This window comes from Hermetia illucens, chromosome 1 (assembly GCF_905115235.1).
Source record: "Hermetia illucens chromosome 1, iHerIll2.2.curated.20191125, whole genome shotgun sequence".
Lineage (NCBI taxonomy): Eukaryota > Metazoa > Arthropoda > Insecta > Diptera > Stratiomyidae > Hermetia > Hermetia illucens.
In genome coordinates this window covers 37,885,237-37,910,164 of record NC_051849.1, presented here as the reverse complement: position 1 = coordinate 37,910,164, position 24,928 = coordinate 37,885,237, and the positions used below count along the sequence as shown (strand labels likewise).

The 24,928-nt window shown below is 42.9% G+C and overlaps 2 protein-coding genes across 2 annotated transcripts; one reads left to right on the top strand and one right to left on the bottom strand.

Annotated features, from left to right (window-relative positions):
* Nucleotides 1-3,976: 3,976 nt before the first annotated feature.
* LOC119646174 (farnesyl pyrophosphate synthase-like) lies at nt 3,977-11,230 on the bottom strand. The gene is made up of 8 exons (XM_038046554.1): nt 11,012-11,230; nt 10,827-10,903; nt 10,699-10,769; nt 5,462-5,602; nt 5,138-5,341; nt 4,539-4,696; nt 4,254-4,480; nt 3,977-4,185 (listed from the first exon to the last, which is right to left on the bottom strand). Exons 1-8 carry the CDS (start codon nt 11,152-11,154, stop codon nt 3,995-3,997), a joined length of 1,212 nt encoding a protein of 403 aa, XP_037902482.1. The 5' UTR covers nt 11,155-11,230; the 3' UTR covers nt 3,977-3,994.
* Nucleotides 11,231-11,623: 393 nt separating this feature from the next.
* LOC119661587 (farnesyl pyrophosphate synthase 2-like) lies at nt 11,624-23,838 on the top strand. The gene is made up of 8 exons (XM_038070989.1): nt 11,624-11,877; nt 15,953-16,029; nt 17,146-17,216; nt 17,273-17,413; nt 19,989-20,192; nt 20,259-20,416; nt 23,330-23,556; nt 23,622-23,838. The coding sequence occupies exons 1-8, from the start codon at nt 11,792-11,794 to the stop codon at nt 23,804-23,806; spliced, it is 1,149 nt and encodes a 382-aa protein (XP_037926917.1). The 5' UTR covers nt 11,624-11,791; the 3' UTR covers nt 23,807-23,838.
* Nucleotides 23,839-24,928: the final 1,090 nt, after the last annotated feature.

Below are 24,928 nucleotides of genomic sequence, written 5' to 3'. Positions count from 1 at the left end.
CTCGTCGTGATCGGCTTCGCCATTTGGCTCTATCGAATGCCTGATCTGGGTGCAATCTCGAGGCTTTCACATCCCCATCCAGCGTATCAAGCCACCGTTGCTTAGGTCTGCCTTTTGGTCGTTTACCATCGACTTCGATGTTCAAACCAATCTTTGCAAGTGAATTCTCGTTTGCACGAATTGCGTGACCATACCATCGAAGACGCCTCTCTCGCAACTTTTCCACGATCGGTGCAACCCCATAACGATCGCGGATATCGTCATTTCGGATGTGATCTAAACGTGTGACGCCACTAGTCCAACGTAGCATCTTCGTCTCCATTACCGCAAGACGCCGTTCATTGTCTTTTATGGTCGGCCAACACTCAGAACCATAGAGAGCGACTGGACGGACGACATTGCGGTAAATTTTAGATTTGAGACGTTCGTTGATACGTCGATCACAAAGGACACCAGTTGTGGAACGCCACTTCATCCAGTTTGCGTTAATGCGTGAAGCAATTTCATAACGCAGCTCTCCATTGGCTGATAGCGTTGACCCGAGGTATTTAAATAGCTCAGTTCTGGGCAGATCACTGCCGCTGACAGTAATTGTGCCTGTTTCATGGGGATCGGTCCTCAAAAATTCAGTTTTGTTTAAATTCAATCTGATACCGTGTTGCATGAGGCGATCATTTCATTTTTGAACAAGTTGCTCGAGATCATTTTTGCTATCAGATGCTAGGAAAATATCATCTGCATAAAGCAGTGTGTAGGGCGCTGGACGTTGGATATCCCGTGTGACGTTGTCCATAACAAGGACAAAGAGGAGTGGTGAGAGGGCACTTCCTTGATGAACACCAACAGAGACACGAAGCGGTTTTGATACACCCGCCATACTTCGAACTTTACTTTTCGGATCGTGGTAGAGCAATTGAACCCAGCGCACGAGTTCTTCTGGCACGAAGTGTTGTCGTAAAGCATACCAGATGAGTTCGTGTGGTACACGGTCAAACGCTTTCTCTAGATCCAGAAAGGCAATGTAAAGAGGGCGATGCTTCTCACGGTGTTTTTCCATGAGTAACCGCGCAGCGTGTATTGCGTCAGTAGTTCCGCAGTTCTTGACAAATCCGGCTTGATTCACGGTTATTTCAACGATTTCGCGAATACGGTTGTCAAGAATGCGTTCAAAAATCTTCATGGTATGGGAAAGTAATCGGATCGAACGGTAATTTGAACATTCTGCTGGGCTACCTTTCTTTTTCCATATTGGAACAGTGGTACTTTCTTGCCAGTCAGATGGTGTTCTTCCTTCCTGAATAACCCGGTTAAAGAATTCACTGAGCCACAGTGTTGGGTCCCAGCTCTGCGCTTTCCAGAGCTCAGATGCGATGTCGTCAGGTGCTGTTGCTTTCCCCGATTTCATTTGTTTTATTGCCTCCTCGACTTCAGTTGCGCTGACTGGTGGAACTGCTCCAAATGTCGGCTATATTCAAGGCAATGTACATGAGGCTTTTTGACCGGCACTTTTTGTGTAAATACTGAGTCTCAAATGATTCCGCGGAGACTTGCGCCTTTCAATCATCATTGCAGACTGGTTCCTTGTTCTTAGTAAGAATTAGTAAGAACGAAGTTTCTAGACTTGTGCTTACTCGTCAGCCTGTTTATATGTTGAAATATACTAAAACCTGGTTTTGTGTCTATTCATTTCCGATAAAAGTGTATGTGTGTGCGCGTTTGTGGTGGGGGAGATGCTACAGCCTTTGAACACTCAGACCGTGGTTGCTCATTGTAGCCGATTCCCCGTCAGTGAAACGCAGAATTTCCGTTAGTGGATTTGATGCTACCCTTGCCACTGGAGCACATCAGCACCAAAGGTCTTATATCTGATGCATCCGTAGGCGGGGCATTTACGCAGAAGATGCTGCGCGGATTCCACTTCTTCATTACAGGAGGAATTCGTATCATTTTGTATAATAAGCAGTCTCACCGTATTGAATCTGGAGGTAGAGTTCAAATGGTTTCTGTATTCCTGAACGATTTTCAAGGTGATCAGGTATGAAATTCATGAAAGTATCAAGTTTTTAAGAGAGTCCAACTTGTTCGGCTCACTTCTTTTAAGGAGTTTCTAGACAGTCCCTCTTTCGCCTTCCAGTTTCTCATAATACGCTCTGCAGAAGTCTCGTTTCGAATACTTAATTAGTCTTTTATATTCACCTTGTGAGTTCTGGATGTTTAACCAGTCTTTATTCTTACTGCTATTATAAACATGCTTGGCTGACTTCCTGAGATTTTGAGGTTCCCGATTCCATCATAGAGTCGTACTACCGATTCGGCGTCGGCAAATAGGACAAGCCTGTTCATAGCGCTATAAAAGTGTGCAATTCAGAGTTTTCAATGAGGAACTGCACCTTATTGCCAAGAAGTTCACTGAATTTTGTCCAATCTGTTTTCCTAGGATTTCGTCTTTGTATTAGAGACAGTTCGCCCGCAATAGTCAGATTGAATTGTAGGTATCGGTGATCTGACAGTGAGACTTCGTCTAGCACCCGCCAGTCTGTAATCAACTCTAATATCATATCTTTGAAGTACAGATTGTTAGGTCAATTACTTCACTTCTTCTCGGTCCACTGTATGCATTAACCACCATGGTCAGCTCCATTGTGGGAAAGCACACGGAAGATGCTGCAATTTCCTCTATCTTGTGTGAGTCGAAGACCATCATAGTTCTTCGCTCTCGAAATGGATATGATGCTTTACAGTTTCCTGATACGAGTGAATTTCAATATATGGTACCGAGGAAAAAGTTGAGCACCATTTGAGGATTGTCCCTGAGCACATTCAGTCTCTTTTGGTCCAGTTCGAATAACAAGTTGAAACTCTTCTCCTTTGTAGGTTTGTCCTTCTTGGCATTAGTGAATTTTACCTTCCAGTGACAGAAGTCCGCGTCCGTATTCTGTTCACCCACCATGTGGATGATGTCCCCTGCCTTCCTTCGAGACCCGGAATGGTGCTGGAGTCATTTTAATCCAGCCTTATGGGTGCAAATGGAGGAGCCCACGCGACAACCTTGATTGTTAAATCTTGGCTTCCCTCCATGTTCCAGCATTTTTCCAACAGGCATTCTCGGAGTATGGTAAATTGTCCCTCTGACATTTTGCCTTCTTTGGAGAATGTAGACCATGACGTGGAGTACAATAAAGTGTTTCCCGAGGTGCTTCACCTTCTTTTGCCACCGGTTTGGGGGGGAGTCTCCAAACCGAGTCTCCCCAGGTTCACGGTGTCCGGTCCGCTTGACTCCATTTCCACATACCGGTCAAACCGGTACCGTTCACGTCACCAGCTTTCCTTCCATCCGCTTTTCCTGGTAAGGATGAAGAAGAAAGTTCTGACAGGCAGTATTCAGGGTGTAGTCTCCCAGTGGCGGATGTTTTCTTCTACCGAGCCTTGCTCTTCCGTTTATGGGTGAACTTGGGCTGTAGTACCAGGGACGGGCTGACTGTAGTCGAATTTTCAGTTTCTCCCAAGTTGAGAGTTGCCGTACTTTCCTTTCTGGCCGCTTCCCATTGAGTCGAAAAGTATGTCTTCTACAGATTTTTCCGTAGAGACACATGAATTTGGTGAGGCCTCCAAAATCCACGCCTCGTCGGCGATCTGATTGCTCATGATTGCGTGTGAATTTGAAGTCTGTGACTTCTTACCATTTGGACAGTTAACACGTTAGCTTCCATAATTACGTTTGCACACCTTTAGTGTAGTACAAAACTACTACAGGCTAAAAGGGAGGCTAAAAGTGTAAAGGCAGAGCATTTTCTTCTGGCACGATATTTCAGTATTTATATATACGTAGATCTACTTCTCCTTTATCCTTTATGTGCCCTTAAAGAAGTTTGCTTTTTCAGAACGGTTCAGAGATATATCCTACATGTTGTGAAAATAGGGAGAAGAGTTACAATTTTTGATGCTGAAATCACCAAAATGAAGAACGTTTACTATATTATGTGTCTACTATAATTTATTGTTTTACAGCAATTTTACGGTAGAATTGCTCCCAAATTCTTAGGAACATATCAGGTTTGAGAGATCTTGACTTAATATTAATCATATTTTTGATATAGTTGTAACTGTCCTCTTCATAAGTGGCAAATAAGTTAACCATGCCCAATTCGTTGTAAACCTGTCGGACTTTAGCCGCTTTTTCGGGATCTAAACAAACAAAATCGTTACAATCACTTGGTCTTTCAATAATAAGAAGAGTTCTTGAATAATCTCACCCCTTTGCCCGTATGACTCCTGTAAAATTCTCTTCTGCTCCTCGTTAGCTTTTTCGACCGCTATCACTGACATCCACGTGCATCTGTTATCCTCAATATCAGTTCCAACTCGTCCTGTTGCTTTTGGGTCTCCATAACAATCTTCGAAGTCATTTTGAGTTTGAAAATAATAACAAATTTCGAAAAGGATATCATCGGTTTCTTTGTAGGCTTGGGGGTCTGTAATCCTATGAAAGATCCGAGATATTTATAATTCTTTTTTAGATTCAACGATTTTGGACTCACCCGCACATAAACATGGCCATGAAGACAGGAAGCGAGAAGGTTCCATACGAGGACTTAGTCCTGCATATGGCCTTATATTTGTCCATGGTAAAGGTGGTAACGTTCTCTCGTGAGGCTTGGTAGTCCAGTACTTGACCAATGGAAGTCGCGAAAGTTGCCTTAATTGAAGTAAGAAGCAAATGGTGAGAATGATATTTTAATCAGCGGCGATTGTCAACGTGGCATTAACAATGGTTAACCACGGAATTTTAAATTTCGGCTTTTGAAATAAGTTCACTTACCGGCTTATTAGCTAGGGTTCAACAAATGAATATGAATCCTTGGATAAAATCTTTGTTAGATATTTCAGAAATACGTTATTGCGGGAATCAACTACTTCCCTTCGTTAGAATCTCAGAAGAAGATTTTGTAGAGAGCACATTGATGAAGGCAGTAGTAGAGATACTGTATTTCTGAAATATTTATCCAAGACCAGAAATGCTCTCTATTTTTTCCACTTGGTTTAAACAAGAATGGAAGGTAGTTTCCGAGATTTTGGGTATTACTTGATGAGTTGCCAAAGTTCTTCAATGTTTCGAAAGTCCTAAAATATAACTTACTTCTCTGTATAACTCCAGAAGTTTCATATGATAGTCAGTGTCGCTAAAATATTTATCCACTAGAAAATAAACCGCATTTTCGATCATGAGGCAATCGTTGATTGCTTGTAATCCAACATCCTCCAGTTTATACCAACAAGGCTGCTTCCGGCGCGTCTCGCTGCTGTCCACCATGTCATCAAGGGCCAATAGAGAACCAACTAGCTTTGAATAGTATATAGTAATTCGAATTAAAAGAATCAATTCCATAATTTATTAAGTATATGACTGTATATATTCACAAATGAAAAAGATTTATTTTGAGGCGAAGTTTAAATCTTTTACCAATTCTGTACACCATCCAAGACATTGCGCTCTCCTCATATTTTCCGGAGTTAGTTGAGATTCAGTTGCGAGCTCCTTAAATGCTAAAATTGTTAGCAATCCTCTGTTGTTCTTGCCATGGGATACATTGTATCTGATAGACTGAAATGAGTTTCAAACTAGATAAAAAACTGCATATCTTAGATAGATAGATAGACACATGCATCTAATTATAATATTTAAAAATAATGCTTATTAATTATTTATGTAGCCACACCCACGTGCCACCTTTGCTACAGCTCCCTTCAGGGTTTTCTCGAGCAGCCTACACTCCACTTCTACTGTTCTGCGCCATGTGTTTCCATACGCCAGCGTAACCTTTCGTTCGAGATTACCAGAAAACACCCACGGCATGGCGGAGACAGGTGTTAACTAGGGCTTGGAGCCTTTGAGTAAAAATGGCGGTTACTATCCAGGGGTTGCTCTCATATAATAGAACAGAGAAAGGAGAACATTGGCACGAACAATATTAGCTTGAAATTAATGTCCATGTTTGGATGCTGGGGTTTTAGGCAGAACAGCGAGAACGGATCGAGCGCTATTAATGTGTTGAGTAACATAAAGTTCCGTGCCACATTGAGCGGAAGCAATGATATGAAAATGGACAAATTTTCTCCCCGTTAATGCGGGTAGGAACAGTGGGATATACCTTCAGATTGAGAACCTTCGTTTTGTTTGGACCAAAGTTCATGACTCGGTGAAAGAGAAAGCAGATGTTGTCAGCGTAGTCGAAATGTTTGAGGAAAGATGATATGGCCCATTAAATTCCTCCACACGACAAATAGAACGACAACAAGTAGAAATAATATCGGTGACAAAATGCAAGCCTGGCGAACTCCGCTTTCAGCTTCGAATTCCGTTGAAACTTGTTATACGAGGCATTTTGTGCCTTCATTTTTCGTTCTGATAATAAGACTGGGAGTCAAAGGGGTGGTTAAAAGGTATGATAGTATAGTCTCTGGGCGAAACGTGGATTGCTACTCATGATGGAGCATAAAACCTGGGAAACGCCTACTGAACCAACATCAATATCTCTACTGCCAAACCCTATCTCCAGATTCACGTGGTGATCACTGGGGGCTCTTTCTTAACGAAGAGTTGCAGGCGGAATAGGATGAAGGCGCTTAAAAACGGAACAAATTGCACCAACTGGTCCTCCAGGTTGGGGGTTGGCTAGAGCTGATGACCCTACACGGAAAACAATATGTTACGAAGCCACAAAAGGAGCCTCGGGCTACTGGCCTAATCTGACGATATTGATATTATGGGGAGAACAATTCGAGCCGACCTTCATCTAAATCGAGCAGGCGGCAATCGTCGCAAGATTTCTGACTGCACATTAATGAAAGCAAGACATGGTGGCAATGTCAGCACCAAAAATCGAAGAATGAACAACATCGAATCGCATTGGTCAAACGAAAACAGTAAAGATAGGAGACTACAACCGAAAATTACAACCGATAATAGCTATGAAGATGAAATGCGCGCACGGTTGTTGGCTCCCAGCAGAGCCAATTTTAGCCAATTTAACGTCTCACCATAGGGTCAAAGTATTATACAAGACAATGATTTTGCCAGTCCTCATATATTCCTCGGACACCTGTGTTCTTAGCAAAAACATTTGACGAACACCATAGCAACAAAGAAGGCCAACCTGTTGATATGTTGCGATGCCAATGCAAGGCATACGCTTTTGGGTAGCTTGGAAATCAACGAGATTGGTGAGTTATTCTTTGATTTTAATATTACTTCAAACCTATCGGCCAGTACACCAACCTTCCATTTTCCCAGCTCGGAGAACTCTGACGGTTGGGAGCAGGTCCTTGATAGCACCCTAATAACCGACAATGGGACTCTTAGGATGGAGGACTGGAGAGTGTTTGACCAGAGATCCTTCTCAGATCACAGTTAGATACTTTTCAGTCTAGAGATCTCCAAATCTTGCAGGGACCCCTGGAGGATCGACTGGAGAAAGTTTGGTCAAGTAATTAAGAACAAACTTTCTGATACGCAAATTGGTAATATTGGCGCGACAGTCGGACTGGAGTCAAAAGTCGGGGCTCTGGAAAGGCATTCGATACCGCTTATTAAGCATAGCAAGAAGATACTGCCACCGTGGTGGAATGACTATTGGACTATTGTAGGAACATCGAAAGCACCAGCAAATTCGCAAGACTCAGCAAAATGCTGTCCAAGGAACATAAAAGCGCATCCTTTCTTAAAAAGTCGGAAGGCTCCTGGAAGGAATCTTCTGGTGAAACCTTGGAGCTGCTGGTTCAGACGCACTTTCCCGCCAGCGAGGAGGACTGTGAGTCAGAGCCTTGCTTGGAGGGTTTGCGGCCATCCTAGCCGTGCAAGACTATCAAATCAGTAATTACTGAGGATAACATCGGCCAGTCATGTTACAGAGGCAACAGGAAAGGGTTGTGCCGTGGTTTGTTGAAATTTACCGGAGTAGCATTTCTTTAGGATACGTACCACAGTCCTGGAGACGCGCACGAGTGGTTTTCATATCGAAAGCGAGCAGGCGCACCATGAGTCCGAGAAGGATTTTCGACCAATCAGCCCCACCTCTTTCGTGTTGAAAACCCTAGAGCGCGTCCTAGACATCCACTTAAGGACGATTATGGAGAGAACGCCTTTCTCTTAGTCTCAGCAAGCCTGCCTCAACGGAAAATACACAGAAACCACTCTCCACGAGGTAATTGGCACGGTTGAGCGGTCAGTGCAGTACAATCAGTATGCCCTAGCTGGATGCTCTTCTTGGATATAGAGGGAGCTTTGAACAATGTTAGTACCAACGCCATCAAGGACGCCTTGAGGGGTATCTTACGCATTGGATTATAGTAGTAAGTACTACTTATCATGGATATAATCCAGTCGGATCTGCGAGGCAACCACTTGATCAGAGCTGTGAACAGAGGCATGCCCCAGGGTGGTGTTATCTTTCCGGTGCTCTGGCTAATAGTAATGGACGAAATTTTACTTGGTGTTAATGTCACGGATGTTTTCGTCCATTATGTGCGACATCATAGACAGAGCGTTGCAAAAGGTGTACCTTTGGGCCAACCGGACTCTGCATAAACTCAACCAAAACGGAACTGATGCTATTCACCACCAAGACCTGCTTTGAGCAAAAAATATAATAGGATGAAACTTTATAGAATTCGCAGAACCGCGTGTGCAGCTACGTAAGTGCGGATGCTGGACAGTGAAGTCCTACGACCACAGTAAGATCCTAGATGAAGTACCTCGGGAAATCTGGGCACTCCCCAAGGACTATGCCACACTTAAGCTGAATTTCACGAGAAACTTTGCTGTAGACTTTCCAAATAGGGCAGAATGGAAGACCGGCGGCGTATTGCAAGGTGTATTCTAAACGGGAGTCCTGGCGATATTGGAAGCCTGTCGATGGCTGGAGTATGATCCGAGCCCTAAGCGTAAAATAGGCATTTTGACCGACAGCCAAGAGGTCATCAAAACCTTGTATTCAGCGATGACATCCTCCAAGCTGAGGGGGCAGTGCCGAGACGCACTGAACCGTCCGCGCGGCACGCTCAAGGTCACCCTACTCTGGGTTCCCGGTTGTAGGAACATAGAGGGGAATGAGCGCGCTCGCAGATTCGCTAGGCGGGGTTCTGCTCTTGCAGCCCTTCGGCTGGTACAGTCGGTGTTTCGCTGGCGGCTGTCAAGGGCGAAGTCTACTCGCACTATTTAGCAGCCGCGGGCCTTAGATGGCTAAGGCTTACGAGCTCTGCAAAGTCAAGGAGGATTTGGTCCGCTTATAACATAGCCCGATCAGGAGACTCCTGTGCCAGATGGGTGCAAATGCATTCAACATTATGGCGGTCTGCACGGGGCACTGGCCAATCAGGGACCATACCGCCAGGTTCGGCATACCCTACAATTTGTATTGCCGAAGCTGCGGAGGAAGGGAAATCCCCATGCACTTTCTCTGCCACATACTCTAGCTAGGTCCGGCTACGGACACTGGTTAAACCATTCTTTGGGGACCTCAGAGAGATTCCTAGCTGCTTTCCTTCGTGAATGCTTTGCGCTGGTTCAGAAGATCCCAGCCTGCTGGACTCTGCCCCCTGCTCTCATAACAGCAGTCAGGGTCCCAGGAGTTTGTGGCATCAAAACGGCGCACCACAGCGCTAATTGGACTCTTCGGAGCGGCCACTGAAACCTACCTACCTATCTTGGGTGGACCAGAATAGTGTGTCGGATTCACTTTCGGAGAGAGACCGTCATATAATGGAATGATTCGTACGCCGTTAAACTCATCAGTGACCAGACAAAAATCATTCCGCAATATAAGGTAGCGAATTATTTGACCATGTCACCAAAGAACAGTAGGTAGGGTATGAAAGAGTACACCTGGAAGGAAACTTGTAAATGCGCGACAATACGAAAGTTTATATGAAGCACTGTCTTCAAAATAAATTAATTATAATCCAACGATTATCTGCGGAAAATAGAAGATACCACTGATATTTGCGTAGGTTCGTGCGAATGTTTCAACTGCGATGTTGTATGTTGGATGAAGAAAAGGGCTAGAAATCTAACCGGGGAACTGCTAGTTTCCTAGGTAGTACAGAATATTGAATGAAGACCGGAAAAAGTAGCAGTGGCGAGAAAAGAGTGCGGCCAATGGGTCACCAGAGATATTTTTAGAGCTAAGTCCGATTTTCCATGTAATGCTTTACGGTAGTTCCAGGGGAAGCAGGCAACGGTCAGGCAGTACCACATTGGCTCTTACCCTTAATCTATCGAAGAAGTCGAAGCAGACCGGTTCACATGACTCGTGGGTAACCGATCTTATGTATGTTGGGTATCCATTTGAATTGAATGACGAAACCATTTCCTAAAACCCTTTAAAACAAGGAACATAGACATGTCATAGTTTTACGTTAAGTAAGTCCATAAAAGAGAACCATTCAATTAAAAATAAATATTGTTTTCACATGAGAGGACTCGAAATACTTTGGTGTTTCAAAAAATCGCTAATGTTTCGGCTACACAGTGTTTAGTGAACTCTTTTGCTGACTTAGCTTCGACAATGCTTGAAAATGGGCAAGATCTCCCAAGTCTAGTGCCCTGCCTAGTTAGTGCATATGTTTAGGTAAAACCCGGCATTAACCACGACCATAAGGAAAATAGATTTTACTATAGTGATATAAAAAGTATGATATTACCCGTTCGAACCATTCCGGGGCAGGGGATTTATTGTATTTGGCCGCAATCTCCTTCAGGTCTTCCACAATTGCTGTACGATAAACGATTATTAGACAGTGTAAAATAAAAAAGCGAAGGTCTCACTAACTAGGGAACATGTCCATGAAGCTTTTCCTATCATTGGCTGTGATTGCTGGTTTTATCGCAGCTACTTGTTGATAGTTTCTGCAAAAATAGTAATTAACTGTTCACTAAGCATCATAAATTTGATTTTAAAAAATTGAGAAATTTGGTAGAGATCACAATAAGAGTTGGATATTTGCTGTACGTTACCTAATATTAGAGAAATTATGATAGTAGTATCTGCGCCTATTATCATATCGTTGATTTTTATCCGCCTGGAGTGTTGTCACTGCTCGGAAAAAATGACGCAGAGTAATTTCTTTTACTTTTACCAAAGAATTTACGCAATGCATTTTTCCAAAAGTTTATGCAAAAATGGGGTATTTATTTTAATATACGATGATAAAAAAATGTTCTGCACTGCACATTGCCTTCGCACAGAGTGAACAAGTTGCGAAATTTTCGAAAGTTTGCACAGGTGTTATTAATATTTTCTCTATAAGCCGCTAATTGTGAGGCAATAATAATATCATAATATATAATTTCAAAAGATTTTTATGGTTTATTGAAAAGATTTTAATGTTATGAAAAAGATTTCCCTGCTGATATATAATAATAGAAATAATATTTAAGTTCATAACTTTTCCAAGGTCTCGTTCAAAGTAGAAATACTTTCTAAAGTTTTAAGATTTTTCTCACCTTTCGACCTCTCAATCTATATACGATTTTATAGGTCTTTCTCTTATTAGATAGATTTTATCAGAAGTGCTGTGAATATCAACTTGTTCGTATTGGAATATGATAAAAAGTATTTTCCTTTGTAATCGTTTAAAAATTGTGATAAATGGTTGCACGGTTTCCAAATGATTCATTCACTTGCTTTGTATAAATATACACTAAAAGATATTCAACACTTTTAGTTTAATGATAAAAGTGAACCGGTGATAAACTATAGTTTAGTTTTAGTAAGTGACTATCTTTTTCTTAACCATGGTGATCATGAATTTAAATTTAGTGAAGAGGTTGATGACAAAATTTGCAAACCGTCCTTTTATAGAACGAACCCTAAAATATAGGTACGAAATTCCTTAAAGAATTATCATAGATCAAGTTTGAAATATTTTCATCTTATTTATTCAAAGTTTATTTTATTTATTTTTCATTTAGTTCATTTAATTCTATTTCACTCTAATATACAGATGTAACTAGAAGCATGAACTATTTTTGTAAATATCCTGGAATGCCTAATAAATGTTCAGCAGTTAGGCCCAATGCAATGCGGACCACATTGCCTCCTAGTGTACCGTTACGGTCTTGAATGAAGTGCTCTAACACACTTCAAGGCCCTGATCCAACATGGATTGTTGCGCCAACGATTATTATTATATAGTTAGGCCCACTATATTATCACCTGAAACAAGTATTTTGAAAGCTTGCTGCTTGCGATGTTTAGATACTTTTGAGAATCTGAGAACATATCCGATGAAGAGTGACCGCACAGTCTTCGCTTAGGTTTTGATATTCCTCTTCTTAAGGGGTGCCTTCGGACTTTTTCACAAAAATTCTTGACTGCCTGAGCTCAAATTTGTGGAATATATCGTTGCCCTTCACCCCGTAACCGCTCGCGGTTACTTGAAATGCGCTTCAGCTTCGTCTAGCTGAGGTATTTGAGGAAAGATGTCATCGTCCATCGATTTCCTCCACGTTCTCTGTACAGGGCAGCACCACCGACAACAAGAAGAAATAATATTGATGACAGGATGCAACCCTGGCGGACACCGCTTTGGACCTCAAAATCCTCCAGATTTTACCTCGGTGCAACACGTAACATTTTGCGCCATCATATGCCGTTCTCAGTCGAGTAACTGTTAGTTTCTCCGGAATGCCCATTTTACGTAGAGCACTCCAGATGCACTCCCTGTTCACGTTATCGAAACGTTTCTCGAAATTGATGAAGTGTAGGTGCAGCGAAGATCTAAATTCCGCACACTGTTCCAAAATGCCTCTCGGCCGATCAAGCTTCCGAGATGTTCATTGATGCGTTCCAGGATTATTTTAGATATTATCTTTGCGATGACAGAGAGCATGCAGATACCCCTCCAACTGTCACATTCAAAACATGTGCCCTTTTTTGAAATTTTAACAATCATCCCCTTCTTCCACTCTTTGGGAAAGGTCCCAAGATTTCCGTACTAGTGGAAGCAGCAGATATGCAGTAACTGCAGGTGTAGCGATAAATACGGGGAGACTGTCAAGTCCAGCGGCTTGACTTCGTTTGACTGCATTGATTTGATTTCCTTCTGCTTGGAGGAACAGTCCCTATCCGCATGCTAGGGTGAATAACCATTTCATTCACAAGAGGAGGAACTTCATCGGATGTAATACGGTTGAAGTGTTCTTTCCACCTCTTCAGTTGTTCAACATCATGGATGAGAAGCCGACTGTTAAAGTGTTTGACAGGACCATTGAAAGATTTGCGAGCACATGTAAGCTCTTTCGTGATGCGGTGTCTCTCTCACTGTGGAGCGATAGCTGGATAATAAAAGCGGTCAATGTTGAACTTATTGAGTCGCAGCTCCTCAATCCTGGAAGAAGTTGCGAACGCAACACGCAAGTTTACGTAAGTGATCATCAGATGGTGATCTCTTTCGAGGCCGATGTCCGTGCCACTCTTGTTACACGCATCCAGGAGACAACTCTTGAATCTACTGCTGATCACGAAGTGGTCGGTCGGTATGGTGTTGATCAGTTGAAACCCTTGATATTATGCTGTTACGGTCACCAAGACCCCAAGTTATGGTCAGATTCCACCATAGCATTCAAATCACCCATCACCATCAAATGTTGCCTTTAAGAAGCTTCCCCTGGACCGTGTATAATTGCTCGTAGGAAGTATATCTCTCCACTACATCGGAAGCCTCCGCTGATGCTTCTTAACTTGGACTGAAATCTTACAGTTAGAAGTTTGTCTGGAACCGGTACCCAGGTCAAAAGAGCGCGCCATACACTAGCGGTCAGAAGCAACCCGACACCGAACTCACGTCTGCTACTACTTGGCTTTCTAGAGCGCAAAGGCACATTGCCGCAAGAGGGAGAGGAGTACTCTCCACAGTCCTACTATCTTACTTCCCGCTCAAGTTGGAGAAAGTGATAATTTTGAGGACTTTCGCTACCGTTGTTGAGCAGCGTGCGCATATTCCTGAAACCAATCATAGTCTGTTTTCGATAATGAAAGGTCTTCGGCGTAAGGTCAGTTCCAAAATATGCAGGTTGCTAGTCCACATATTTCTATCCCTTTTAATCGCCTCTTACGACAAGCAGGGAAGACTTTGAGTGTATTCTTAAGTCCCAACTCACCGGGCAACAACTTTATGGGTTAGCAACCTGCAAATTTTGATAATTTTCTGCTACCAAAAGATCAACAACGCCTCGAATGGGGACTGACCTTACGGCTACAACCTTTGGCTATCGAGAATGCTCGCTTTTTTCCAACTCGAGCGAGAATTCCAGCGATTTAAGCTGGACAAGGTGCGCTCTCTTTACTTGGGAGCTGATTTTTGACAAACTGCTGACTGCAAGATTCCGGTCCAGGTTAAGGAGCATCACAAGTGTACAGTGGTATGCACCAACGGAGATTTCTGTCTACTGGATGTGCATAACAAGAGAGGTGCTGACATCGGCCGCAAAAGGTATCACCATCTGATAGTCACTTACGGTCGTTTAGGTGTTGCTTTCGCCACTTTTGGCAGGGTTGGTATGCTGTGATCGTCCGTGTTCAACATCAACGGGCTGGATGATTCAGCTGTCGCCCGATAGTAGAGAGCTATCTTGCTGATCGGACAGCAGATATATTCAGTAACCCTTAGGTCTGGTTGACTGCGGAAGCCGATCGATAAAAGGAAGGGATTGAATTCTCTATTGACCGCTGTAAATGATGGTGGGTGTGACATGCTCGAACTCCGATGGTAAGCGAAATCCCGAGAATTTGCTATTGCGCTGGTTAGGGAAACGCCGGAGAATGCAATGATTTCAGAAGTGTTGAAATCATTATGAAAGAACTTACATGTGGTCGCAAATCTTTCGATGGTTCTGTGGAGTATGTTAATGCTCGACTTCTCATCCATGATAACCAGCAACTGAAGTGGTGGAAAGAACGCTTCACCACGGTTCTTCACTGTATCGCCGCCGGTGGTGCTTCTCTTCTTTCTTAGAAGAAGAAAAATCATTTCGGTCCTCAGTGCGCTTAAATGAAAGCTTGGCGGTCTCCTAGCAGGATTGTTATCGCTGCACCTGGAGTTACTGCATGTTTGCACTCGTACAGAAATCTTGGAAAACCATGACCTTTCCTGGAGAGTGGAAGAAAGGGATGATAGCTAAGATTCCAAAGAAGGACAACCTTTCTGAGTGTGACTATTGGAGGAGTCGCTGCGTGTTTGCTGCCATCGCGAAGAAAAATGTTAAAACAATCTTGGAACGCATTAAAGAACATCTCGAAAGCTTGATCTATTGAGAGCAGGCTGGTTTCCGCTTCGAAACTTCCTGCATTGATGACATGAAGAATCTGCGGATAATTTTGGAATAGTGCGTTTAGATCTACGCTTCACCTGCTCTTCATCGATTTTGAGAAAACTTTTGACGGGGTGAGCAGGGAGTGTATCTGGTGTGCTCTAAGCAGGAGGGGCTTTCCGAAGAGACTAATAGCTATTATCAGAGTGACATATAATGGCGCGAAATGTCACTTTCTGCACCGAGGAAACACCTTGGAGGATTTTGAGGTCCAAAGCGGTGTCCGCCAGGGTTGCATCTTGCCACCGATTTTATTTCATCTTATTATCGGTAATGTTCTTCATGCGGTCTTATCCGGAGAATGTGAAGGACTTCAATGGACCGTAATATTTTTCCTTAAACATGATGACATCTGTTGTTTTTTCATCGATCCATGGAACTTGGTCAAATGGCTCTGGATTTGGAAAGACAGACAAGTAGAGTTGGACTGAAGATAAACGTAAGCAAAACCAAGGTTTTCAGTCATCGAAGGCGTCGATCAATCTATATACAGATTCCTTTACTGCAAACCCCCCCTAAGTTCATTCTAGTGGTAGCTGGCATAAAAAAGGAATAGTTCTCATTATTAACTTATATTTATTTCAGATATTACTCAAGCCAGACAGAAGTTAGTCGAAAGTACGATAAAAATGACGCCATCCAATTTAAATCTATGTTCAAACGTAAGTAATAATTTAACTATTTATTTTTTACCTAAGTTAACTATAGCCTGTTTTTCGGCTGAAAATATATTTTTCGAAGCACTCACTTATTAATTAAAATTTTTCAAAGTTTGGGTTTTAACAAAGCGAGAAAAAATACGGAGTTCATCGTGATGTCACACACCAAGAGCGCGTTTTTCAGCGCGTTTGATTCTGAATTAAATTTCAAATGCTAATGCGGAAGCTATTTTTCAAAAGTGTATTTAGAAGTTGATTGCTCAATAGAAATTATTTTCCATCATCCAGCTTCACGCATTAACGCACCCTGGATGAAGTGGCGTTCCACAACTGGTGTTCCTTGTGATCGACGTATCAACAAACGTCTCAAATCTAAAATCTACCGCAATGTCGTCCGTCCTGTCGCTCTCTATGGTTCTGAGTGTTGGCCAACTATAAAAACAATGGACGGCGTCTTGCGGTAATGGAGACGAAGATGTTGCGTTGGATTAGTGGCGTGACACGGTTCGATCACATCCGAAATGAGGATATCCGCGATCGTTATGTGGTTGGATCGATCGTGGAGGATCTACGAGAAAGGCGTTTTCGATGGTATGGTCATGTAATTCGTGTTAACGAGAATTCACTTGCCAAAATTGGTTTGAACATCGAAGCCGATGGTAAACGACCAAAAGGCCGGCAGAAACAACGGTGGCTTGATACGCTGGATGTGGATCTAAAAGCCTCGAGATTGTACCCAGATCAGGCATTCGATAGAGCGAAATGGTAAAACCGATCACGACGAGCCGACCCCGCTTGGGAACTGGACAAAGTTTGAAGAAAGAGAAGATTTCTGAAAACAAAGCGGAGAGTTCATTAATGCTGTTTAAAATAATGGTCGTTCAATTTCTCGGTTTCCGGTGCACAATTGTATTTTTTAAAGATTTTGTGTAAAACAAAACCTTATTAAAATAGTCCAGTGGCTTCGCTGTCTGTCTTTTCCTTATTAAAGCGGGTGGAAATCTGCGAAAGATACTCGCCTGCATATGGCAGTGATTGGGAATTCTATTAACTAAAATCGGATAATACATTAGTCTGGATAATGCACATACTCTTCTTTAATATTTATTTCTTTTTCAGAATTTGCAAGCGACCTCTTGGAAGATGTCCGAAAATATGACACTACGTTTGCTCCCAGTTGGTTTGAGAGGGTGAGACATAATATTCCCCTAGTATTTTTGTTTTCAATAATATTTAAATTTTTCAGTCATTGCAGTATAACGTGAATGGCGGTAAACTCAACAGAGGCCAAATGACGGTGATTGCATACAAAATCCTTGCTGATGATAGTCAACTCACCGTAGAAAATATAGAGCTGGCTCGAAAGATCGGATGGGTCTCAGAACTCGTAAGTAAAACTTAAGTTATGTATGACTTGCGGTTCGTCTAAGACAAAGGCGACTCGTCAGACGCTGCTAGACCTCTTGTAAAATTCAAGCCTAAGCCGACTGAGGCTAAACTAAAATTTTGTTTGAGAAACGAAGGATTCCTAAGTTCCAAGTAAATGCCAACTTGTAAGCACTTCTGTCATGCTGCTCCCAAGGCAGAGGTGAGGCAGCGTCTGAAACCGCAAGTCATATGTTTTGCAACTTGGGTGCTTGCCCAAGGATCAGAGTTATACAACCGAAAAAGTATGTTGCTTTTCTACTGGTCCGGTCCGCCATTAAGTGGATGGCGGGCTTAGGTATCTCTCCTTTGAGCGGTATGATCCCAGCATCATATGCAGTAGTGATGACGAATGCGGCAGACAGAGGGGAATGCTGTCATGATAAATTCGCCCAAATGCAATCTAATAATGTACAATTTGCGGCAAAATTTAAGGTAATTGCAGTTGGGTTTCTGAGACCCGCTCGAGGAAAGACAGCTGAAGACCAGTGAAGCAATCACTGCTGGTAAGCGCTGAGTATTTTTGTTCTGTACGAGGAAAGGCAGCTAAAGATCCAGACTGTGGGTTAGACTTTGAGATCCTTCGCGTGAGCGACGACCAGATTACGTCCGTCCATGTCTTCCAATTCATATTGAACCGCTCCAAATCTACTGACGACCTTCGCTTTCACGAACTTCCGATCTAGTTTAGCATTCTACCGCTTCGCTGCACCGCTTAAGTTGAAGAGCCGCTTATATACGATATCTCTGATCTGAAAATCACGAGCTCGGGATAGCAAGTTTTTATTCCTCTCCTGTGTCTCTCTTACTTGGAGGATGCGCCTCTCTCTGGACTTCTGCTCTCAGAATAGCAAGTTTGTCTTGAGAATAGACTTCCATGCTCGTTGAAAGCCGCGGATTTGAATTGTACTCCATTATCAGACATTATCGATTCAGGGATATGAAAGATTCTCTTCTCTGTATCAAGTCAGCACGTTCGCAGTAAACCGTTTAATCGGCTCCATGAATAAAAACTTCGAGAGAGAATCGAGAACGACTATTGTTCCAATGTTTCCGGCGCGGGATCTGGGGTACGGGCTGATCAGATTGATATACAAGCGTTGAAACACCCGATTGGAGAGGACCACTTTCCCATTAGAGGCTGGAGCGTTTGGTTTGGAGCTTTTGACGTCTGGCACGTTTTGCAATTACGGATGTAGACCTTGACCTGTGAGACCATTTTTGGACAATAAAACCGCAACCGTAGTCTACCTAACCGTGAATCAAGCCGGATTTGTCAAAAACTGTGGAACATTTTACCTTGTGCCAGACGAACTCATCTGGTATGTTTTACGACAACATTTAGTGCCAGAAGAACTCGTGCGCTGATTTCAATTGCTCTACCACGATTCGAAAAGTAAAGTTCGAAGTATGGCGGGTGTATCAAAACCGCTTCGTGTCTCTGTTGGTGTTCATCAAGAAAGCGCCCTCTCACCACTCCTCTTTGTTCTTGTTATGGATACCGTCACATGGGATATCCAACGTCCAGCGCCCTACACACTCACCTCATGCAACACGGTCTCAGATTGAATTTAAACAAAACTGAATTTTTGACGGCGGATCCTCATGAAACAGGCACAATCACTGTCAGCGGCGGTGATCTTTCCAGAACTGAGGGATTTAAATACCTCGGGTCAACGCTATCAGCCAATGGAGAGCTGCGTTATGAAATTGCTTCACGCATTACGCAACCTGAATGAAGTGGCGTTCCACAACTGGTGCCCTTTGAGATCGACGTATCAATGAACCTCTCAAATTTAAACCTTACCGCAATATTGTCCGTCCAGTCGCTCTCTATGGTTTTGAGTGTTGGCCGACTATAAAAGACAATGAACGACGTCTTGCTGTAATGGAGATGAAGATGTTACGTTGGACTAATGGCGTGACACGTTTTGATCACATCCGAAATGAGGATATCCGCGATCGTTATGGGGATGCACCAATCGTGGAGAAAGTCCGAGGAAGGCGCCTTCCATGGTATGGTCATGCAATTCGCATTAACGAGAATTCACTTACCAAGATTAGTCCGAACATTAAAGTCGATGGTAGACGACCAAGAGGCCGTCCGGAACAATGGTGGCTTGATACGCGGGATGGGGATTTAAGAGCTTCGAGATTGCACCCAGATCAGGCATTCGATAGAGCCGAATGGCGAAACCGATCACGATGAGCCGACCCCGCTTGTGAATGGGAAAAAGGCTGAAGAAAAAAAAAAGAAAGAAGAAGAAGAGGAGGTTCTAGAAAAGACATTGCTTGGTTTCAAAACTGATTTACTATTTAAAAGTTCTAAAGATTTGTTGGGGTTTCTGGCTTGAGTCTTTTGTTTTTTTGTGACTTGCTTAAAAGGTTTAGTAATTGGTGACTGGTCCATAGTAAATTACCGAATGCTGGTCACCTTTTGGTTACAACTGTAATTTTCAATAAAACATTAATTATTTGGAAAATAGAGATAATAATAAATAAGCTATTTGTTCATTTATTTACCCTTACTTACGTAGTTTGAGGCTGCACTCTTTATGGTTGACGACATTATTGATGGAAGCGAAATTCGACGCAATATGCCTTGTTGGCATACCTTATCAGATGTGAAAATGCAATCAATCAATGATATGTTAATGCTGGAAAACGGGACTTTTGTAGCTCTCCGCAGATACATTGGTCATAAGAACTACTATCCTCGTATATTTCAGATGTTCTCAGAGGTACGGCTTATTCCTGAATAGGTCCTTTTTTGGTCCTATCTGATATTCGAATTTTATTTTACTCAGGCTTTATTTGTTACATCCCTCGGCCAAACACTAGACACCCTTATCACAAGAGAGAACGTTATAAATCAAACGATGGAGCGATTCCAAGGGATAGTTCAATATAAAACCTGCCATTCGGCTTTTTATCTACCTGTTGCCTTTGCTTTGGAAATGTGTGGGTAAGTTAAGTTTGATATAACATTTTGATTAACAGTAGATGTAGTATTCGGTCTTGAGTGGATATGAATAACGGAGGGTATTGCACCAACGAAATTCTCTTTCTGCTTCTGGGGATAATTGAGCTGTTCCGCAGCAAAAAGACTCCGCAGTAATGATGGAAAATGCGATTGTACCTATTTAAGGGGGTTCTTTTATGCGGCGGTTTCCGGAAATCGATTTTTCTTTAATATATATTTTGAAAGTAAAATATGTTGGGAGTACACTACAGAAATTTTAGACTGAACTTCTAAATATTTACCGTGTTAGAACTAATAGAAGAGCACGCGTGCCTAAAAAACGAAAGACCTTTCTATACGCAGGCAGAGCATTTTTGTACCTCTGCCAGTCCCTGGTTTGTTTTGCCTGTTTGAAGAGTTTTCGCACCTTTGTTCTCATTCTGAGCAGGTTCCTATTCCACCATGGTACATCCCTTGATGACTTGAATATCTTAGCCGGACAGGTGGCTTCATAAGCGTCAATGACGACTGGGTTGAGGTTTTCCACCACTGTTTCTAGTTCCAGTTTGCTCCTGATGTCACCGCCCCCTTGAAGGTGGGCAATGCTGTTGCTCAAGTGCTTTGCATAGGATTCCCAATCTGTTCTCCTGGGATTCCTTATTATTCTTTTTATTTCGGAGTTACCCTCAGTGTCGAATCTGATTATCCTGCGATCAGACATAGAGGGTTCATCCGACATCCTCCAATTCCTGACCATCCCGTTCATTAAAATATTTCCTAGAGTTATGTCTAGTACCTCCTGTCTAGTGCTGGTCATAAATGTTGGAGTGTTTACTAATTTATATATTTCTAACTTATTGCTAAGAATAAATTCAAGAAGGTACTGGGAAGTATACCGATGCCACGACTGCCTCTCGAGTGCTCTTCCCAACTTCCAATAAGACTTGGATACCCTCGAGGTCCCCGGTTAGGAACTCTGAGAGACATATGTATTTTAAATTACGCTTAAGAAGCACTTTTCCAATGTTCTCCTTGGAACTTGCCCTTGCAATTACCGCAGATGAAGCTTTCGCATGGTGGGGATTTATCTGGGCTATCTTAGTGCTGGCCATTGGCTTCGCGATTGTGTTAGCTCTTCTCCACTGTCGGAGTGTCGTCCTCCTCCACCGACATGGCGCTTTCCTGCGCGTTACTGCCCACCCTGAGCCCTAGAAGTCTAGGTTGTCCAATTTCTGCCCTTCACTGGGCAGAAGGTCTTCTTCCCTGGTTGATCCAGTCCTTTCCGCTTCTATGGCTTTCGAGACTTCTTTGGGGACCTTGGTATGCTTGTCACTCGGTGTCTCCTCCGAGGTGTCTTTCCTCAGCCCATCCTGTGCACACGCACGGGTATGTCGCCAAATCGATAGTTGATATGGCAACTGAGACGTTTGATTGCTCCAGGGATCGATCATCTACCCCGATCGTGAGGAGTTTACCCTTGCTTCTGAAGACTTTCCATAGTCGGGTATGGAGATCCTCATTCTGAGCGATTAGGGGACCCATAAGATCTTCCGTTTCTAATGTCGCGGCTTTTGGGAGAAAAACTGTCACCATGTGAGCTCCTGGTTTATCATCCCCAGCACATGTTGACAGTTATGCTGCTTCCCAGCCTGGTAATTTAGGAACTATGGTTCTAATCCACTTTGTAGTGTCTTCCGTCGCGCAGTCCACCAGTATAAGACCTGGTCGAAAGCGTATCCCGGTGAACACAAGTTTCGAAGTCCATCCCTTACACATCTGCCTGACGACAAAGTCTTCAATGGTTTCCTGCTTCTCACGAGTGAGTATTTGCTCGGGAAACATTTTTGGCAGTATGACCAGTCGAATGCCGCTGACCGTACTAATATAGCTAATGGCGGGCTCCCTGAGTCCTGCCTTCACTCCTGACTTGCCCGGGTTTTCTCCCCCCTTGGGTTTAGGTTTCGATTTTTTGGGAGCATTCCGTTCATGCAACATTTAGCACCTGCGCCACTGAGACCTGTTTACTCGCTGACATCTGATATATTTATCGCAGACGTGCTTTTTCTGGTCCCTGGTTTTTGAGCAGGGGCGTTTGTTGGTTGTTGTTCACACAGTATACCAATGTTAACCTTGGATCCACTGTTTGATGTCCCAACTTCTCCCTTCTTGGGTGTAAACACCTGGCTCTCAGTATTTTGGAGATGTGCTTCCGCATAATTAACCAGTTTGTGTGCGACACGGGGCCCCGCTTTATTGGTTTTCTTTTTTTTTACTTTATTGCTTCTACTCATTTGACTCCCACAAGTATGGGGGTTAGGAGGTCCGTCGGGCCATAGCCCCCATAGCACGGAAAGATTTAACTTACTCACGGAGGCGACCAGGTATCAGTGAGGCGCCGTTCGAATACAGTCAGTTACCCCCGACTGCAAACTATCCAATGGGCACGGTTCGCATAACACCTTGGATTGGGGGAGGTTAGTTTAGATTCGTAGCGTTTTGTTAATAGTAGGGTCACCTCGTACAGGGTGTGGTTATCACCATTCACTAACAGTCTTGGTAGACGAGAGGCTTCGCCTCTGAAAAGCCACACAACGCCCACACAGCTCATCCTCAGAGAGAGATAGGTTGGCCTCAGGGAGCTATGTTCCGTGTCAGTCTATCCTGCAGTGCACTGCTTGACCCCTATAGTATTACATTTAAAATGTCAGTCTTACAGTAAAGTTAATAGCCTGAAATAATAAATTCGTTTGTTAGGAACGTAAAACGTAAAGAATGGAGGTAGCCGCGCTTCGAAATAGGTACGAAAGAAACATTTCATGCCTGAATCACTGGTTTCTGACGTGTTCTATTTAAAATGTTCATCTAGCAATTGTCAAAGGTTCTCAGTGAAAACATCTTAAATTTATCCAATAACAGTTACAAACATCCGGGTATATACGAGGATGCCAAAAAAGTTCTAGTTGCAATTGGGCTTTTTTTCCAAGCAAGGAATGACTACTTAGACTGCTTTGGTGAACTCACTGAGACCGGCAAGGAAGGAACGGATATTCAAGAAAACAAAGTTTCTTGGATGGCCATAACTGCCTTAAATAAAGTAAATGAAAAACAAAAGGAAATAATGCAAAGCTGCTATGGACAAAAAGGTAAATCCTGAATTTTGATGAGATAAACTAGAAAAATATTTCAAAATAAATTTATTTATTTCTAGATCCGAGCAAAGTTGCCAAAGTTATCTCTTTATATAAAGAGTTGGGCATTGATAAGGATTTCCTTGAGTATGAGAAAGAATCTTATGAAAGAATCAATAATATGATCCAAGGTTCGACTTTTTACAATTTGAAACCTTTGTTACAGATGATATGGGACACTATTTATCATAAGAAAATATGGTAGAATACATTTCTGGCCAAGTTTTGTTGATTTTGTTTTTTTAGTTTCATTTTTAATTTTGCGATTTTTTTCTTCAGCATTTGTCCCGTACAGAGGCGGTGTCGGTTGCTTTTGCTGGGTTGCCCTATTTTGCTGAATTATGGTCTGGTTTGGGTGGAGTCGAAAGGTTTTCAAATCGTCGTGTAGCTTACAGCTATCGTTGCTTCGGTTGGCCGTTTGGCTAGTTTTTGATGCTCAGACCAATTTCAGCAAGTGAGTTTTCGTTAGTTCAAATTGCATGACTATACCATCGAAAACGTTTCCTAGCAATTTTTCCGCGATTGGTGCAACCCCATATTGATCACAGGTGCCCTCATTTCGGATATGATCACGGCGTGTTCTCCCCTAGACCAACGCACCATCTTTATTTCCACAATCGCGAGGCGCCGTTTATTGTCTTTTATAACCGACTAGCACTCAGAACCATAAAGTACCACGGGGTGGACCACACTGCAGTATATTTTGAATTTGAGAAGTTTATCCAAGTTGCGCTGATGCGTGAAGCAATTTCACAACGGCAGGTCGCTACCACAAACAGTAATAGTGGATGTTTTATTGGGGTCGGTCATCAACAAATCTGTATTATTCGGATTAAGTTTCAAAATTGAAAATCTGCAAGATGCCTGCGGGGGGTTAAAAAGTTGGCCCACATTGATCTTTATCTAATGTGCCCAAATGAAGGATGGCCATAGAGAGAATGTTTCACAGCAAGATTCGAACTGTATTGTTTAACATAAGAATTTCCAGTAGGTTGTATCCTGTTGAATAATCACTTCTGCTATCGCTGTATATACTGCAAATCAAATTCGGATGACGGTCACAGGAAGAGTCTCATAAGATACGGTTATTTTTTTGTTGAGGATGCTGGGAGTCCTGAGTTCGTATCCACTTGATGGCGGACCGGACCACTTGGGAAGCAACTTACTTCCTCTCTTGTGGTCCACAAACTCCTCCTTTTTGGGTTCAACACCCAAGTTTATGAAAAAAAGTAACTGGCTGAAAAAGTGACTGACGTCAGCACCGAAGACGAACCAACCAACACCATCAAACCGCACTGGTCAGACAGGAAGAATAAGGATCGGAGAA